Source organism: Misgurnus anguillicaudatus, chromosome 22 (assembly GCF_027580225.2).
Source record: "Misgurnus anguillicaudatus chromosome 22, ASM2758022v2, whole genome shotgun sequence".
Classification (NCBI taxonomy): Eukaryota; Metazoa; Chordata; class Actinopteri; order Cypriniformes; family Cobitidae; genus Misgurnus; species Misgurnus anguillicaudatus.
This window is the reverse complement of record NC_073358.2, coordinates 17,160,579-17,180,578: the sequence shown is the minus strand read 5'-3', so window position 1 is coordinate 17,180,578 and position 20,000 is coordinate 17,160,579. Positions and strand designations below refer to the sequence as shown.

The 20,000-nt window shown below is 37.7% G+C and overlaps 1 protein-coding gene across 1 annotated transcript in view; it reads left to right on the top strand.

Annotated features, from left to right (window-relative positions):
- Window positions 1-20,000, top strand: part of adgrv1 (adhesion G protein-coupled receptor V1) — a 1,080,612-nt gene that overhangs the window by 601,230 nt on the left and 459,382 nt on the right. Inside the window, 2 exon segments of the mRNA XM_073861135.1 lie at window positions 8,808-9,027; window positions 9,497-9,736. Of these exon segments, the coding sequence (XP_073717236.1) occupies window positions 8,808-9,027; window positions 9,497-9,736 (460 nt within the window).

Below are 20,000 nucleotides of genomic sequence, written 5' to 3'. Positions count from 1 at the left end.
TATTGTGTGTAACACAATGTAACATCACGTTTAAAAGTAAATCATGATTGGTGTCAGTCAGACACAGTGGTGGTGGCTATTTTCTTTGTTTTACTAACGTGGCATTTATGTACATAATAGCATGTCTGAGCCGTGTTCCGATTAATGGGAGTGGCTTGCAGAGCTGTGCATTGTGGTGCATAGTGGCAGTTGTAGTTTTTCATACAAATGTGCTCTAAAGTCACATTTTGTCTTTTCTCTGTCAAATAGGCACAAAATTCTACATTTATGTTATATTTTGACTACAAATATGACTCACTTTCCATAAAGATTAATGTTCCTATCGGTGAAATGGCCCTTTAAAGGAACATCCTGCAAGTTTCAGAACTGAAAACGTCCGTGCCACTGAAATATAACCAAGCCAGTATTACACCAATTGTGGAATTCGGAGAAGTATGACGTCAAAGTAGAATTGAAGCACCTCCCCGAATCCAAATACAGCCACCACTTTTGTAGCCCCGCCCACAGCTTCGCGTGACACACGTGTGTCTCAACAATCAGTAAACATGTCTAGATTGCCAAACGTACACAAAAATGACTGAGAGACTTCTATTTTGACGCGGTGATCTGTTATATCATGGAGTCTCGACTTGTGAAAGAACTGCGTGGGAACAACACAGAAGCTAAATACTTTAATTCGGAGGCTCGGAACATAACATTAGGAATGTTTTTGAAGAAGTTCCAGCTCGCGTGGGGAGTGTTTGATCACGTTGTGTACTTCGGATTCATTTGTGAATTCATTTGTAAAGAAGCAAGTCGATGCTAAAAAAAACAATTAAATCGACAAATTCACCGCCCCTTTAATTATTTTATTTTGCTGTATGAAAAAAACATCCTTAGGCTATCTGAATGAATGGGACTCAGGAAGTATAATATACGCGCATTAGTAAGACCTTTCGGCAGATCACGTTTGCCAAAACACAAAAGAAACGCGTTTCAAAAGATATAGCAAGCAATCCGGATTTTTCAGATGACCTCTGAGTTTGGCGAAAAACAGTAGGTAAATTGCTCTGGAATTTACAGATTACAGAGGTCATCAGAGAAAAACACAGACATGGCCGATTCGGACGGGATTAAAAACACAGTGGACCTCGGAGAAGCATGATTTTTCCAAATGTATTTTTGTTGAGGGTGCCCCGCAAGCACGAGTGTTAAGCCTATAAATGGAAAAAGTTTTTATTCGCTTTGCGTCATTTCACACGCACCAGGCCATACACTGGCGCGGAGCAGAGCGAGATCTTCAGCCTAAACCCTGTTGCTGAAGGAGACAGACCGGACCTCCGGCAGGGTGTGTTGTGGACCCGAGGAGGCGGAGCTGCGCTACGCTGCGATCCGGACCAATTTAACCTATGTTTACATCTTTCTTGCACGTCCACTAACTGAGGTATCCGTCCTCCTTTGCTGTCTGCCTGGTATGATTTTATTGATCATCTAGGAATAATTTTCACTTTATCTTACTTAATGGGGCACAGTGCAAACCTGTTGGCCTGTGACATCACACTACCACGAGATCTATTCAAAAGCATACTGAGTCATGTTCTGTCTCGCGGTGCTAAGACGTCACATGCCGTCCGATCGGTCTGCGCGGCGCCGCAAGCAGAGGTGCAAACTTGTCACCTTTCGGTGAAATTCGCCATTTTTGATCCAAAATGGGTCATTCTTGTGATTCGTCTAGATCCGATGAGTTTTTGAAAATGAAGGGTGAAGGGTATCTGCGACAGGGTCACAGTAAATGAAATTATGAAAATCATAATCCAGCTATTGTGGTAACAATGTCAAAGTACTAGCCAGTTTGGCGGGTTATGTTTTACAATTTATAGTCACCTCATTTGGTGTCGAAGTTTAAGCAGTCTGCAGATTGAGCGCACACTTAACTTGTAGTATTTTCTCATTCGAGGTTACGCGCCCATGTCACATTGCTGTGTGCGTGGTCATAAAAGCTTAACATTTGTACAAGCAACGCAGTTTTAAATTAAGTGATTTGAAGCCGTTGAAACACAAACAACAGTGCTATATGTGCTTATATACCTGTTTCTGTTTGAGAGGAGCGTGCAAGCCGCGTATCCGCTTCTCATTAAGCTCGTGAGTATTTTTGCCGCTGTATTAGCCTTAAATACACACGTGTAAAAATTCCCAGCTTTTGCAAGTGTCCTCATAAACACGACAATTTAAGGCTTAAGAGAAAGTAAACAGCTAAAAGAGAAAACGCATGTGTAACAGTATATTAGATCCGGACTTCGGTTTTAAAGGGGAAGGTTTCCTAATTTTGCTCCTGTCTTTCACTCGTGTTAATCAAATAGCATTGAGAGAAAAGTTTGATTAGAGTTGCTCGTTTAGGGTTCATATTCATACTGTATTAGAGCTATGACTGTGAACAGAACAAACCCTGAACTATTTTTTTGTGTACTACTAAATAATAATAAAAATACAAATACAAATGTCTGTAACTTTTTTTAAGAAAGGTTGTATTTGTTCACATTAGTAAATGCATCATGAACAAATAATGAACATTATATTGTATATAAGCAATTATTCATTCTTGTTTATGTCATTACAGTAATTTATGCTAGTAATTGATGTTGCATTAACTCATGCATGTATGTTACATATATATGAACACTTGTGTCTTTGTCACCTTTTTCACCCCTGATGAGTTTGCACCAGTGATGCGCGGGTCAATGTATAAACGACCCGCACCCGACCGGCGTTTTCATCTAACCCGCCCGCAGCTCGGACCGCAAAGAAAAAAATATATTTATTATACCGGACCCGCTTTCTGGCCCGCATTTCTTAAAGTAGTAATTTGTTTAATAATTGCAGGGTCTGGGACTTCTCAGGTTTTGACTGTCTGTGTTCCGGTACCTATTTGCGCGGATCCCCCACCTCACGTATAAAAACAACAATATACTATATAGCCTATATTAAAATTAAAATATATAAAAAATATTTTATGCACATTTTTAAGTTGCACATCGTTTGGGGATGTGAAAAGCGCTGCATAGCGTACACGCCTTTAGTCTTACCATTAAAACTTAACTAAATCAAAAATAAGAGGTGATATATAGCTTTAGCCTACATAAATGCTTATTGCTTTAATGTTGCGAGTTCCTCTTCAGCTTTTCTTGCTGTTATGTTTATAATAGTTAATTGTTCAGAGTTCATATTGATGATCTTATAGTCCATTAAAAAATTTTCTTACAAACTGACTTTGACTGCACCCCGTCACAGACTCAACACTGGCACAAATCAACACAAATCAAATAGATTTTTCATGATTACCATTGACATTTTATTTTACTATTTAAAACGGCTTTGTTCGCTTTTGCAAGCACTCAGCAGCGCCTCTCTCTCTCGCGTGCCCGCTTTCTCACTGCTGCGTGTGGAACCTTGACATTGCCTCTCTTACATGACACTGAGTGAAGGAGTTGAAAGTTGGCGGTGTTTTCCACCTGGGTTCCTCCGTTGTCTTTTCACGTAAAAGTTAACAGTCAACAGATGTTACTGACAGAGAAGACGGTTGATCTAGTATTATGACTTCACGAAAGGTTAGTGTTTCCCCCCCACACACACACCAGTTCTCTGTGCACAAGCTCACGACAATTTATTTAAAGTGAACTATTCTGGAACAGAACTGTGTTGTCTAATCCATGCAAAATACAAAAAATTAATACCATCTATATTAGAGCACGTGGCATTGCACAAGAACCATGCTTAATATTTTCTAAACCAGTATTTATTTTCATTTGAATTTTCTGACTGGTTCTTGGTCCCCCTTGTGCCCCCCCCATTTATAAAATCCTGGAATCGCCCCTGTGGAGAAGACATCCAGCCTTATGGAAACAATGGATATAGTTTATTATCCAGGGTAGTAGCTGAGTTTTGCGTTTGATGCTGTGGATTTTCCCAACCGAGTCATGACGAGTTGCACGCGGTAAGTAAGACTTTATACAAATGCCCAATTAATAAAAGGACAGGCGATCTTCAGTGGAGGAATGTCCATGGGGCGATAGCCACAAACAGATACGTGGTGCACATTGATCCTTCTGTAGGGGTGGGTTGTTCCTTCTGTACAGATGTTGAAACAGTCTTTCATTTATTTGTACAGTGTTCTCGATTAAATGATTTGTTTTCATTTTTATCCCAATGGTTCATTGAAATTGGTGAAGCTTTCTCCTTTGAATTATTTATATATGGTCCAAAGTATGCAGAAAAAGGAAAAAGTCAGTTGACTTTATTACATTTTTTGGCTGGTACAGCAAAACTTGCTATTTGGAAATCTAGAAAAAAATAAGTTGTCAGGACAAGGTTCTTTGAATGTGTTGATGATCTTCAAAGGTTTGGTGGCACCTCGGCTTAGAATAGAGCACACCTATTATAAAATGGTGAAATGTGTAGAGGTTTTCATGTGCATTTGGGGGATAAATGAGGTTCTCTGTACAGTAGATGCTGATGATAATTTGTTGCTTGCTTTAAAAAAAAGGAAATTAAGTTTTATTGTTCTAATACAATAATATTTATTATTTTTGTTTTGTGAGTCTGTAAAATTATTGTGAATATCTGAGATTGTTCTATTAAAGGAGTATTTAAAATTCAGTTCTCTCTCTCTCTCTCTCTCTCTCTCTCTCATGACCTGGGCCTTCTCGAGGACGTTCTGAAGTTGTTTTTTCTCTTGACGCAAAGCTGCTAGACCTCGGAAGATAATGCGCATGGTATTAAAAATGCGTCGTGCAAATGAGCGGTAAAAACCCGGTCTGCAATTTTGTACTGAAGAGCATAAATCCTACCTTTCATAGGAATTAAACACTCGCTCCGCGTCAGTGGAAAGTGGTCGCTTACATATGGCCAGGGGTTTCCTTCATAAGATTTGAACTTAGGCGGGTCTGCATTAGCGCGCGCCTGTCTCTTCCGTCTCCATGGTTCTTTTTGCGCGTTCCCCCGCCCATCAATCATCCGTTGCGCGTGTTTTCACCTTTCTTTTTTAAAATATTTTTTTACTCAATAATGGATATGATTTAAAATGTAGCAAAGTACAATACTTAAAAAAAAACATACTTAAGTAAAAGTAAAAGTACAGATTTTAAAACCTACTCAAAGAACTAAAAGTACACAAAAAACTACTCAATTACAGTAACGTGAGTAAATGTAATTCGTTACTTCCACCTTTGCATTTCACAAAGTATATATTGTAAGTGTAGATATTCATAAACTCAACACTTCGGAGGCGTTTTTCTAAAGAATTATGTTTAAACTTTATTGGTGGTGGTTGAGAATAATTCCTCTTTCCATATGTAAAGCATTTTAGCACAATATAAATGTATCATATTGTTATTTTTAATATATAAGAATACTAATATATTTTTTACAACATTTATAACACACACGCACGCACGCACGCCTATATGAGAGACGAAGTTCTAGATATTATAAATATGACAGGTGCTATGATGTGATGAAGTCTGTTTTAAGGTTTTGACACCCTTTACTTTCTATTAGACCTCAACATTTATAAGCAAATAGCGCGTCAAACTACATCGCTCCAGCAGCGCACGTGTCACTGATATAAACGCGAGTTTTGTCTTAGCCTACGTAAAGTTCAGAAAACTTTACAACTATACGCATTATGTGCGAGAAGAACTCTTTATTTGGCGTCCCAGCTCCTTGCGGGTGCCTAGAGACAGACCTCTGCACGCGAGAGACCGGCCGGCTGCTTCATGAGCACGGAGAGAGAGAGAGAGAAAGAGAGAGAAAGAACGAGCGAGAGTCTCGCTGCGAGACCCGCGGTGGATTCACTGGCACTTATTATATAAATTACACAAAAACGCGTTTATTTTTTATGATTGAATTAATTTACATGTTTCTCCATCACACTCAGTCTAACATGCGGGAGGGCAGAGTTAGCCACGCCCACTTTTTTGCATTCCGCGGAATAGACGGAATAGAAAAATCTGTTACGTCTGACATTTTATTCCGCGGTAACGGAATATACCGTCATACCGCCCAGCCCTACTTAGCAAGAATACTTAGATTACTTACATAACACTCCGAAATACAATCAATTACCTGTCGAGAAGAAATGTGGCAAGCTCTGCATCCAGCTTGAACCCTTTAAAATCTCGTAGGTTCCTCCACCTTTCAAATGCCTGTCCGATATTTATCCTAGTTTTATTACGGTCACGGTTCAAACCAAAACACCTATAACTTCAGGCGTATGCATGTGATATTGTAACGCGCGCAAGGGGGAGGGGGATCTGTGGCGCGTGCAGGTATTGTGATTGACAGGCAGATTTTACACAGCCCTGCACTAATTGGACCAAATGAACCGGCCTGCGTTGATTGGACCAAATGCCGGGAGCGGTGGATTTTTTGCAAAACAAATAACAGGCTCCAGGTGGAGCTAGAAGCGCGGGGTTTTTTCTTAAACAGTCTAATTTATGTTGTTCTATTGGAGCATAGTGTTGGTTTCAGTGAATATGATAAAAAAATATGATCAAATAAGTTGCAGACCGCAGCTTTAATCCATTCACACACACACTCACACTGCGAAGTCTCGTTAGCCTGGTCTACAATTCTGAACATTATTTATCCTGTTATTCTGTCTTGCCTTGTTTTTGACCCGTGCCTGTTTATTGTTCAATGATTGTTTTCTGCCTGCCCTGACCCATGCCTGGAATATTGACTACTGATTTTGGATTGCCTTTGATGTTGTTGTTTTTCCCTGGTGTATGACCCTTGCCTGTTTTGTGGATTACTCTTCTATAAAACCATCATTCGGATCTAACCGGTTTCACGCTCATTACATTTCCTAGAAATATCTGTTCTATTTCTAGTCAATTGTTTTGGTTTGACCAACTAAACTTTTTTAGTGATATTTACAATCTATTTTACAATAATATTTTTTTTACAGTTATGAATTACCTAGAAACACTGACTGCCTATTATTAAAGGTTTTATAAATATAAATATGTAAAAACTAAATAAAAAAGATATCATATGCCAACTGTACACCCCGCTTGGGTTTAAACACCGTTTTTCTAAAGAATAATTTTTAAACTTTATTGGTGGTGGTTGAGAAGAATTCCTCTTTCCATATGTTAAGCATTTTAGCGCAAAATAAATGTATCATATTGTTATTCTTAAAGGGCCCATGTCACAGGACTTTTTTAAGATGTCAAATAAATCTTTGGTGTCCCCAGAGCACATATGTGAAGTTTTAGCTCAAAATACCATATAAATACTTTATTATAGCATGTTAAAATTGACACTTTGTAGGTGTGTGCAAAAATGTGCCGTTTTGGGTGTGTCCTTTAAAATGCACATGAGCAGATGAAGTGCAAACACTGATCACAATGATGGTGGTTTGTTGAAATTTAAACTCAATTGTTCTGTGAATTATTTTCTCTCTGCACTAAATGGCAGTGCCGTGGTTGGATTAAGGGGTTGTATTATTATAATAAGAGCTCCTTATGACATCATAAGGAGAGCCAAATTTCAACGACCTATTTTTTCATGTGCTTGTATAGAACGGTTTACCAAAACTAAGTTACTGGGTTGATCTTTTTAAAATTTTCTAGGATGATAGCAGCACCAGGGACCCAATCATAGCACTTAAACATGGAAAAAGTCAGATTTTCATGCCATGGCCCCTTTAATATATAAGAATACTAATATATTTTTTACAACATTTTTAACTTTGAACATGTCTTTTTTATACCACATTCATATCTTTAAAATATTGATACTTTTAGAAAAACTGACATAATTATAAAATTATGAACAAACAATGAAACGGTGTCAAAATTTGACAACACAAATAATTAAGATATTCATTGTAAATAGAGTCGCGTTTATTAGGCTCACACTAAATTCTCTGTTGCACTTAGTACAAATGCGCATTGCACGTACAGTCATATTAATAGTTGTATGCGCTGTTATGCTGGCAAGAAGGGGTTGACGTCACTTCGCTGTTTTAATTGCAATGTTATATATACAGCAATGCCCTTATTAACTTCTGGAAAAAACGCAATGACAATGTTTTTTTTTATACGCCACCTGGTGGATATTCTGTGAAGCGAAACACATTAAGGGGAAAGGGAAAGTAAGCCCCTCCGAAGGCACTTGCTGAATGCTGCGAGACTCTGCGAGATGAATTGGCGAATTGGCGAATGCCGCGGTAGAAAACACACGTTTTTAAAGGCCACATCTGTATCACTTGCAAGGTATCATTCATTGATCATTGATCAAGTATCATTGATCATTACTGTGTGTTGTGAGTTTGAAATTAGACTTTAAATAGACAAAATAAAAAATAAATAAAGTTTACTGATTTTATTTAAGAAAGAAGTGATTGAAAGAATCTAACACTTTATACTTTTTAGACTATACTGTAGTACATACAGTACATACATACAAGTCATATTAGTGTTGCTGATGTACAGAGTTTTAATTTAGGAGGTTTTTAACCTAATAGGCTCTACTGTTAAAATCCCCCCCTTCAGCTCTTCAGAAAACAGCAGCGATTTGTGGACATAAAGCAGGACATTACCATAATAAACCCTACATTGCCAATAAGCCAATTTGTCTACTTTCAGGAGCAAGTACATTTTTTAAGTGCAAATGATTAAAAGTTATGGTGAATAGAGCTTGGTAAAATGTGTCTGCGCCAACACTCGTTGTCTACGGTAATAAGGTTAACTGCATTGACAGTAAATGTAACAGAGTTGTGAATTGCATTTTGCATGTTTGTTGATAAAAGTATTTTGATTTTTCAGTGAATTCAATGAGATTTTTAAGATGCAACTCACTGGTGCCACAGGAGGTGCCATACTTGGAGCTCACTTAATCGCACAGGTTACAATTGCCAAGAGTGACTCACCAAATGGTGTTGTACGATTCATCAACCAAAGTGCCATTATCATCCCAAACCCCAACAGTACCCTTAAGCTGAACCTGCTTGTAGAGAGAACAGAGGGATTGCTTGGGGACGCCAAGGTGAGCCCTGTCTAGACAATGATCTCATTCTTCTACTGTCCATATGCCCAGGATATTCATGTTATACATGTGGGAAAGCACTTGGAGGAGAAACAAACCATCAATTTAATGTTTCCATTCATTTTGTATACTTTTATAATGTGGTAAATGAGGTTTGTGGAATAGTTTGTTAGATCAAAGTTTAGAACATTATAATTAATTAATTTACTGATTGTCAGTAATAGTGCAAACATTTGAAAGAATATCTGTTATTTACAGAATATCTGTTATTATTTTGCTTTTCCTCTTTTATCTTTTTATGCTTTTATCCAATGCAGCTTAGAGTGTATACCAGGGCATCAAACCTTTTAAAAAAGCCTGGTTCTACCAGCTGCTCTACTAAGATTTTGTTTTTTATTGTCGACTCTCTTAGATTTTTTTCAAAGCATCTTTCTGACGTGCTTGTGTCTTTCTCTGCTTTCTTCCTCAGGTAACCTGGCACATTTTAGGTCCAAACTCAAATGAGGTTTTGCCATCGGTAAACACAGACATAAGTGAACCAGTTAATGGTTCATTCAGTTTCAGAGATGGGGAAGGGGGCATCCGCAACATTGAGCTGAAGATTCTGCCTCATGGTGAGGTAGAGGTGACTGAGAAATTTATTATTGTGCTAAGTATCCTCTCAGGAGAGATGGTTGTTGATCCCGAAGCTAGATCTGTCACACTCATGGTAAGTCGTGCTGACAATCATAAAAATGGCAATAAGCTGAATTAATTATAAAATTAAGCTCACTTAAAGTGCTGTATGTATATTGTAGCAGCATCTAGCATTGAGATTGCAAAATGCAACAAACAACTCAGTCAACAGCTCACCCCTCCCTTTTGAAGCGCATAGAGAAGCTAGGACAAACCTGTTGTTGTCTAAGATGACGTACAGTAGTGAAAACACGCTCTATAGATCAGTTTGTCCGTTTAGGGCTTCAGTAGAAACATGGCGGTGCAAAATGGCGACTTCCACGTAGGGGACCCGCAGTGTATGTAAGATAAAACGGCTCATTCTTCGGTAATAAGAACAATACAGGGCTGCGTTCTCCGAAACTACCTTAACGCTACGTCGTTCTTAAGTTGTACCTTAAGCTGTACCTTATCGCTAATACGTGTTTTACGAAACGTTCTTAGTTACGTATCACTTCTGTAAGTTGTTCGTTCGGAAGGTTGGTCTGGAGCACTCTTAGCTATACCTTATCCCACATGACTCCACTAGGGGCCATCACTTTCATAAAAGCTTACATTGCAGTCTATATAACTAAATATTTGTAAATAAAAAAAATGCAATACACTCCGTGTTTAATTAGGCAAATATTTTTATATTTAAAGAATAAAACATTTACATAATTAGACATCATTACATTGATGGTTGTTAGATTTTTAATTATGTTTTCCAAAGGGACATCAACTGCGAACTATTAAATGCTACAGGATTAAGAAACTATTTAAAAAATATATTTTGGGTGATGGGTCCGAGTTGGTGAAACTGGCAGCTATACAGCAAATCCTACTATTTCATTTGTGCATTTTATATCCGTTAAATCTTAGTCTAACGGCTATTTTACCGGCATAAATAAATCGGGTAAAATTACAAAAAATAATTATGATTATTAATGTTAATTCGACTTTTCATCGAAGTTTTTTAATGTTTTATAACTTTGAGGCAACTGCATGCCATATTCTTTATAAACATTCAAAATAAACTGTGCACTTGATTACTGCTTGTATAGTCTAAGTTCAACCAAATTTCCACATTAAAACTAATCAAAGCTAAAATCTAGAGCAATCATACTATATATTTATAGGCTATTTTATAATATTTTATATGTTATATTTAGACAGACAGGCTCCAGAAATGCGTCCATTAAGCTTTATCCGCATTGTTAACGCGCTGCTTGTGCATACAGTGTCTAAGCACAATAAACGCTTTTACTAATGAACAGCAGCAGTTTGTTTTTATATACTTTAAGTGTAATGCACAGCCAAGTACTTGCACGACCCACCTTATTCCCCCGTGCAACGCACTTATTGGGAACCTCTATAATAAATGATCCTTTCAAGGCATAGCGGATGAATTGGAGCAGTTTAAACATGATACGTTTGGAAATAAAGTTGCGGGTTTTGCACGGGTTTGATATAAAATATAGAGGGTTGAATTTAGTTGTTTGCAATTTGAAATATTTTTACCAGATATTCCTAATAAATTGAACTTGAACTATTTCTAAAATGTTTCTTTAATAAAGAACACCGCTATCTCATAACGCAGCGAAACCTATTACATGAAGGGAATAATTGATTGTCGAGCAATCGATATCAACCTATTCACCACCATGGACAGCACCCGCTTAGGTCGAACTTAAGAAGGTTTACCTTAAGCAACATCCTAAGGTATAGTTCGGAGAACACACGTAGGAAAGGTATACCTGTAGTTAAGGTTTAACTTAAGAGTCTTCCTAGCGCGCTAAGAGACAACGTTATCGTAGAACGCACCCCAGTTCTTTATGTAAGGTCTTTATACACCACTGATAATAAATTTATGTACAACCCCAAATCAGAAAAAGTTGGGACACTGTAGAATTTGTGAGTAAAAAAGGAATGTAATAATTTACAAAGCTCATAAACTTATATTTTATTCAGAATTGAATATAGATAACAAATCAAATGTTGAAAGTGACACATTTTGAAATGTCATGCCAAATATTGGCTCATTTTGGATTTCACGAGAGCTACACATTCCAAAAAAAAGTTGGGACAGGTAGCAATAAAAGCCTAGAAAAATTAAATGTACATATAAGGAACAGCTGGAGGAGGACCAATGTTTAGGTACACTCTTAAAAAAAATGGTTCTACATCGAACCAGAAATGGTTCTATCACCCGCTTCATATATGGAACCCCTAAATGGTTCAATATAGAACCACTTTAATGGGTTCATTAAAAAGAACCCCAAATGGTTCTTTGAATCAAAGTTAGATGGTTCTATTTAGAACCATTAAAGATACAATTTGTATTTATGTGCCGAAAGATGGCGCCAGATCAAACAAAAACAATGATGTTGTTTACTGACGCTCTGAAGCAGCGTGGAATTATGGGATTTGTAGTCTTTAACTTTAGCCATCCATCAGACGAGAACGAGAAATCACGTTGATGGATAAGGTAATCAAGTCTTATAAATGTTGCGTTTGATGACAAAGTTTATTTCATTATGTAAGTTTATATGTGATGTTCAAAACGAAATTGTTAGTCATATTGATATTACAGTATTAGTCAAAATTCGATGGTAAACACAGCTCAGAATTAAGTTTTCAACTTACAATGATTTTTCACATAATGTATTGACAGTACAAATCTTATTGTGAAGTGTCTTAAAATGACCATTTATATTGCTGTACAATACCTTTTGATGTGCATATCGTCCGCGGGAAGACGCGCTGATTACAGTCTACACACTAATGTTGTGATCAATATAATAGCATACGTTTTTTGAAGGGTTACGAATCAAAACAACTCACCCATCGCGTAAAACACAAGCAGGATCAGAATCTCACAATACCTATGATGTGCATATTGTCCGCGGGAAGACGCGCTGATTACAGTAATGTTGTCATCAATATAATAGCATACGTTTTTTGAAGGGTTACGAATCAAAACAACTCACCCATTGCATAAAACACAAGCAGGATCAGAATCTCGGTCTAGTTAAATGTTGTCGTGAAGCTCTCTCCATCCAGATAATGCAACAACAAATTGATCCTCTCTCGTTTTGTTCCAAACTCTCCTTGGGTTGTTTGGTTGGCCCGTACGCTTACAGGAGCTGACACAACCAGCGGCAGACGGTACAGAGATATCCATAAGTCCATAAGCAAGCGCATAGTTCCGCATTTGTCCACAACACTGGCTGCGTCCGAAAACTCAAGGCAGTGAGGACTGTGAGGACTTGTGGCCTCGCTGCCTCATGAGGACATGACTTCGGACTCGGAGGCCTGAAGGCCGCTCAGAGAAAGGCTTTCCGACGCACTTCAAAGGCAGCGTGTTTGAAATAAAAACAGAGAGCGCCTTTGTGATAACTAATCACATATTTGAAAACTACAATACTAATTTCTCGCTAGAAATGAAATTAAAATGCTTAAAAAGTGAAAATATAAGTTTATTTTCACTAAATTTGTGCTCCAGCCGCTTCCTTGGCCACCATTTTATTTTTTCGAGCTCGACCAGTGTTCTCATGTGGGTTACGTCAGTAAAGGCGGTGACAAAGGGTCACATGGATATTAACGTCATTAGGTGTGTTCGACATCGGCTGTGGCTGGATGTAACCGATCGGCGAGATTAGCCGCGTGCAGGCGGGGAGGAGCTGAAAACGGAGACGTGAAGTCGGACGCGCTGTGGTTCCCGTAGCTTGCTGCATTTACGTCAGGCATGGATGATCACGTGCCGTTTGCTTGCTTAATCGCATTAAACATGATTTGTAAGATGTAAACTACATAAAAAGTGAATTATACTGTTTTGGATGTCCGTGTATGAGCATGAGTGTAACTGAAGAGGCTTACAGCATCTGTTTTTACAGGAATAAAGTTTAACATAAGCATATATTATTTAAATACCATTGTAGTGGGGTCTACGTTTTTTATCCATTTTATTTTGATGAAGATGACACAATATAACATCGCGACTACATGAAAATAGCTTTAACTGTTATAAAAATATAGATTTGTGAGCATTTGTGGAACTGAGGGCATGAAACTAAACACGAAATACACGTGATTGTTGTCATGTGGTGAATTCGACCAATCGTGAAACAGCTGTGTCGTCATTACAGCCCGTGCAGCTCCTCTTCGCGAACTGCGCTGGCTTACTCAGGCGGCTGATCTCGAACCGCTCTCGCGGTACTTAAAAACCATATGACACAATCACGTGCCTGCAGCGCCAGCTGAAGTCGGACAAAAATACTAACCGGAATGCACTGCTTCAAGTCAGCCACCGATCGGTCTGCGCAGCGCCGCATGAAGTCGAACACACCTATTGACAAGAGACTGCACTGCCCCGTGTCAATAGGTGTGTTCGACTTCATGCGGCGCTGCGCAGACCGATCGGTGGCTGACTTGAAACAGTGCATTCCGGTTAGTATTTTTGTCCGACTTCAGCTGGCGCTGCAGGCACGTGATTGTGTCATATGGTTTTTAAGTACCGCGAGAGCGGTTCGAGATCAGCCGCCTGAGTAAGCCAGCGCACTTCGCGAAGAGGAGCTGCACGGGCTGTAATGACGACACAGCTGTTTCACGATTGGTCGGATTCACCACATGACAACAATCACGTGTATTTCGTGTTTATTTTCACGCCCTCAGTTCCACAAATGCTCACAAATCTGTATTTTTATAACAGTTAAAGCTATTTTCATGTAGTCGCGATGTTATATTGTGTCATCTTCATCAAAATAAAATGGATAAAAAACGTAGACCCCACTACATTGGTATTTAAATAATATATGCTTATGTTGAACTCTTTATTCTTGTAAAACACTGCTGTAAGCCTCTTCAGTTCCACTCATGCTCATACACGGACATTCAAAAGAGTATAATTCACTTTTTATGTAGTTTACATCTTACAAATCATGTTTAATGCGATTAAGCAAGCAAACGCCACGTGATCAGCCATGCCTGACGTAAATGCAGCAAGCTACGGGAACCACAGCGCGTCCGACTTCACGTCTCCGTTTTCAGCTCCTCCCCGCCTGCACGCGGCTAATAGGGACTTTAAGCAACAGCTGGGAATTATGGCAAGCGAAAAGGGTCACATTTACGCTATAAATGAATCGCGTTTTGCATCCAAACGCCGTATTTAACGGCGTTTAATACAGAATTTGCGCCGCTAAATACGCCGTCGGGATTCCAAACGCCGTAAAAAACGCGCGAAAATCAGCAATAACGCCGTTATTTACGGCGTTTTATAATCCGATCAATGACGCCGTTTTGTGACGCCGTTTGTCTTGCCATATGACGCCGTAAATAACGGCGTTATCTTCTCCCAAAGACGGCGTAAAAAGCGGCGTTTGCTAGTGGTATAATGAGCCCCTCCCATCAATTTCCACAGCCAGTAGGTTTGAACCGTTCTCATCCAATCAATGATGAACTGAGTCAGGCCAGAGCAATTAATTACTGATCATTCATGATGAAATAAGTGTTTAAAGATTACGTGCATGCGCAGCAAATCATAAATGGGCAGTAAATTATAGTTTTTCTCTAACTTTACTAAGATTAAATATATGACTATAGTAGCTTAAGGAAAATACTGCATCTCTGTATCATGTTAAAATAGGAGCGGTAATAGCACACTAACCCCATTGTACGTTAGGTGTCCCAATTATTAAGTTAATACCTCGACAATAAGTAAGAGGTTGAAATATTTCACAGCTTTGAGTAAACATGAAATCCCACCTGGTGTAACAGAGGCCAGATCAACTGTATAAGTCGACTTGTCATTCAAAGTCTCAGTTAGCCTGGTGGTTAGAGCGTTCGGTTCAAATGTCTAAGCTGCTGCGGTTCAAGTCCAGTATAGAGCGGATTCAAACTCTTATAATTTTGTTTTGTTTATCAACATCGATGAAGATGAAGAGCAAGCTGTGTTTACATGTGTTTGTAAGAGGCTACAAACTTTGTGTAGGAGCCTAATATAAATTCTATGTTGAACCAGTAGGGGGCAATCTCTTTTAATCAATAAAGGAGTGCACCCGGGATAGAGGGACAGGTGTTTGTGTGTACGGGGGAAGCTTACAGTTTTTTGACCGTGAAACAGGACTTGATCTTTACCACAAATATGTGAGATTTATTGTGTGAGCATATACTTTCACCGTTTTGGATTTTTGTTTAGCTACACTTGTATATTATGTCCAGGATTGGCGTGGACTATAAATTGTGAATGAATGAACAATGGAAATATGGTGACTGTAGCCTATGCTTGTTCCAATAAAATACACGCAATTTCAGCATATAAAGAACATTTGCCTTTATTGACACGAGTCAATTAATCACTCCCCGGAGACGATTCGCCTCTGACTTTAGTGGTAAGTCATTTACACTTTATATTATAATATAATGAGAATATTTATAATATTTATCTGCGGCAATAAAGAATCCATTTGAAATATATCAAGATTTATTTATTCATTTGCTGGATCAGCACTAAGCGAAACTAGGCCTAACACTGAACTGCAATAAGTAAATGAACTAGTGGGTTATCAGTGGTTAATTCGGTTTCTTTTTCTATTAAATTATTTTATTAATTCACTGTATTTATGTCTATATTTGTTTTGGAAATGCTGTATTTTATCAAATTAATCTGCATGTTTTTATTGATTGTAAAGTTTGCCATTATAATGGAACGGGCGCAGTATTTATATCATGTCAGTTAAACTTGATGGAAATATGCGGTCCAGCAAAAAACTAAATAATTTAGTTCATGTAGGCTAATATTTTAATTATTAAGTGTATTTGTTAAACCCATGCATAATCTGAAAATCAGCATTTGTGATGGGACGCAACTTGAACAGGTTACTTTAATCGTTTCTGTAAGTACAAATTATTGCTACAACATGATATTTCACACACCGTATGTGCTTATTTTATAACAACAATATATGGCCCTTTTCTATTCTAACACGGAAGGTTCTATTATACAACCAAGATTTAAAAAAATGATTGATCGAGTCTGTGAACTTGAAGAACTGACATTCATAAAAACCTGGGCCGGGTTTCCCAAAAGCATCGTAAGGCTAGATCGTAAAAACTATCGTACGAATCATCTTAGAATTACGGGCCGTTTCCCAAAGGCTTCGTAACTTAAGTTGCACTTGAAAATCATCGTAGATCTACGCAGTGGCGGATGCAAAACGTGACATATGGGTGGGCATTGATTAAGTCCGGGTGGGCCTGAATCTATGGGTGTCACTTTTGAATAAGAAATTATAACAAGTCTATAAAATTCGTCAAGACTTCAGAACACTAATTTAAACAGCATACACACAGACCCGAACTGCACGTCACATTTTTGACATTATTGATATTTTAAATTGTAATGCAACGTGACATTAATTAAGCCTTTTTGGTAAAAAGCCTACAAAAAAGAACCTGCACACAGTGACAAGAAATATAAATGAACCCCAAAAAACCTTATACTTTTTTTAAATAGCCTATTAAAGTGTTTAAATAAAAACGGCTACTAAATGCTTAAAATGAAGCTTCTAACATCATATTCTCTTCATGCAAATCACTAAAAATATATTTTCGTTCTCACATATTTAAGTTAACTTACTAAATAAAGAAAGAAAAAGGGAATGGCTACAATAATGACTCTGAGGTTAAACGAAATGACAAATAAAGAAACATTTAATATACTTTTTGATGAGCACAAGAGCAAGCCTACTCGTGAAGAGCGGAGCCGAGGAGCGCGCATATCAGACGTGAACGAAAGGAATAATGGGTTTAATTCTACCCAGTTCACTTCATTTCCTGACAGTTTCACTTGTTAGTGAGAATATTAATGACTAACAAGATGACGCCGAATTACATACAATATAATTACCTAACTAAATCTGAGAGAATGCAAACACATTACAATATTTTTTCCTCCGCCCGACTGGCAGGGCGCATACATTTTTTTTAGCCCGACAGGAATTCGCCATACCCCCGGGACTTCGGGGTAGCAAATTTGCGAGTCCTGCATAGGGTTGTTTTGTTGAAGGACTTTCTTTAAAGTGAATTTCGTTTTGTATAAATTGTATCTTAATATTAATCAATGTTTAATCAAACAATTGCCTCTATTTAATAAATAAGAAGCAAACCAAGAACGTCTGTGGTGTGGATTGAAGTGAACCCACTATAATTCCGCAGCCTACACGTCTTTCTGCTTTTAATGCATTTCTTAAATTAATGTCTCAATTACACAGTAGGCTTATAGGTTGTTATGATAGGCTATTTGTTGCTTAAAAGCAATAGGCTATATTGTATAAAGTGTAGCAAAAAACGTGGCGTGACTTATAGTGCTGAGTTAGAGAGCTGGTATGGCTCTCGATAGGCTATCAAACAACATCACTGTGATCAGATGTTTTCTTTCTATTTTTTACCCCGCTGTCATATTTGTTGTGTGTTTATGTTATTGAGAGGAAAGCGCGCAGCACATATTTATAACGTGTTGTTATTCAAAATACGTTTTCTACTTGCTTGCAAAAAAAGTTCTCAAAGTGATCATGGCTGAAAGCTGCTCGGGAATATTTTTCTCATTAACCATAATGTAACGCAACATTCAACTGCTTTATATTAGTTTTTAGTTATCAGGCTTACTTATAATTTTACTGTTTTCAACATAACATGCAATAGATAAAATACACCACATAAAGTAGTATACATGTCTAACTATACAGAGTAGTATTTTTTACATTTCTGATTGGGCGGGCCAGCTGTCAATCTACGAGTGGTCTGGAGTAATCGTTAATTCATAAGTGCATCGTAAGACAACAGTGTTACAAGGTCACCTGCAGGACAACTAGCAAATTACACTCCTGCAATGACGATAATGTAATGTTTTAAATGTAGGCTATATTTATTTATTGTCGTTTTCTATGCTTATTTGTTTAAATTACTTTAATATAATATATTTAAAATTCAAATGGAAAATACAATTTAAATGACTAAACATAAATTAACAAAGAAGGAAAACGTATTTGGTACAATTTTGGTAAAAGTTGGTACTAGCAAATTGATAATTGTTCCAACAAATTTCTGCTATAATTCATCTGGCTACAGTAAAAAAATGTCTTCCTATGGTGTTTGAGATGCATAAAAAGCAATACCAACAAAAGCATGTAATTCCAAAAATCTTACAATTGTCTTGAACCAGCATATGGCGGTGGATATAGCCTAAACGGAAAAGCAGTCGATCAAATTATTAGAAACATGCACACCCGCTGGCCGTTCGTCCAAGAAAGTCAGTGGAGGTGTTGGTATTCCCGTAATTTCGGTGGTTTTAAATATGCATAAATATAAAATAAATATAAACACATCAAATATGCTTTGCCTAGTGAATTTGCCTAAATTACTTTTCAAGTACAATGCGCTAAAAATGAACAAAAATGACTCGGATAGAACAAAAAGTTAGTTAAGTCCAGTAGGAATTGTCCGCACACTTCATGATGAGCACTTAAGAAAGCATGGATTGAAACGTCTGCTCTCTAGTCTGTTTTTTATACACTTTGCACTGTTGTCACTTTTTCACTTTTGCATAAAATATTTTTGAAATATCACTTATAGACTATATACGAAATGTGTTAAATTGCATGAACATTAAAAATCTGTTATTCTATGCGTTCATTTTTATTGACAGCCATTAAAAAATAAGCGATGTTGATAAACAAAACAAAATTATAAAAATGTAAATCCGCTCCATACTGGACTTGAACCGCAGCAGCTTCGGCTATTGAACCGAAGGCTCTAACCAGCACGCTAACTGAGACAGTTGGTTACGAGTTGACTTATACAGTTGATCTGGCCTCTGTTACACCAGGTGGGATTTCATGTTTACTCAAAGCTGTGAAATATTTCAACCCCTTACTTATTGTCGAGGTATTTACTTAATAATTGGGACACCTAACGTACAATGGGGTTAGTGTGCTCTTACCGCTCCTATTTTAACATGATACAGAGATGCAGTATTTTCATTAAGCTACTATAGTCATATATTTAATCTTAGTAACGTTAGAGAAAAACTATAATTTGCTGCCCATTCATGATTTGCTGCGCATGCATGTAATCTTTAAACACTTATTTCATCATGAATAATCAGTAATTAATTGCTCTGGCCTGACTCAGTTCATCATTGATTGGATGAGAACGGTTCAAACCTACTGGCTGTGGAAATTGATGGGAGGGGCTCATTATACCACTAGCAAACGCCGCTTTTT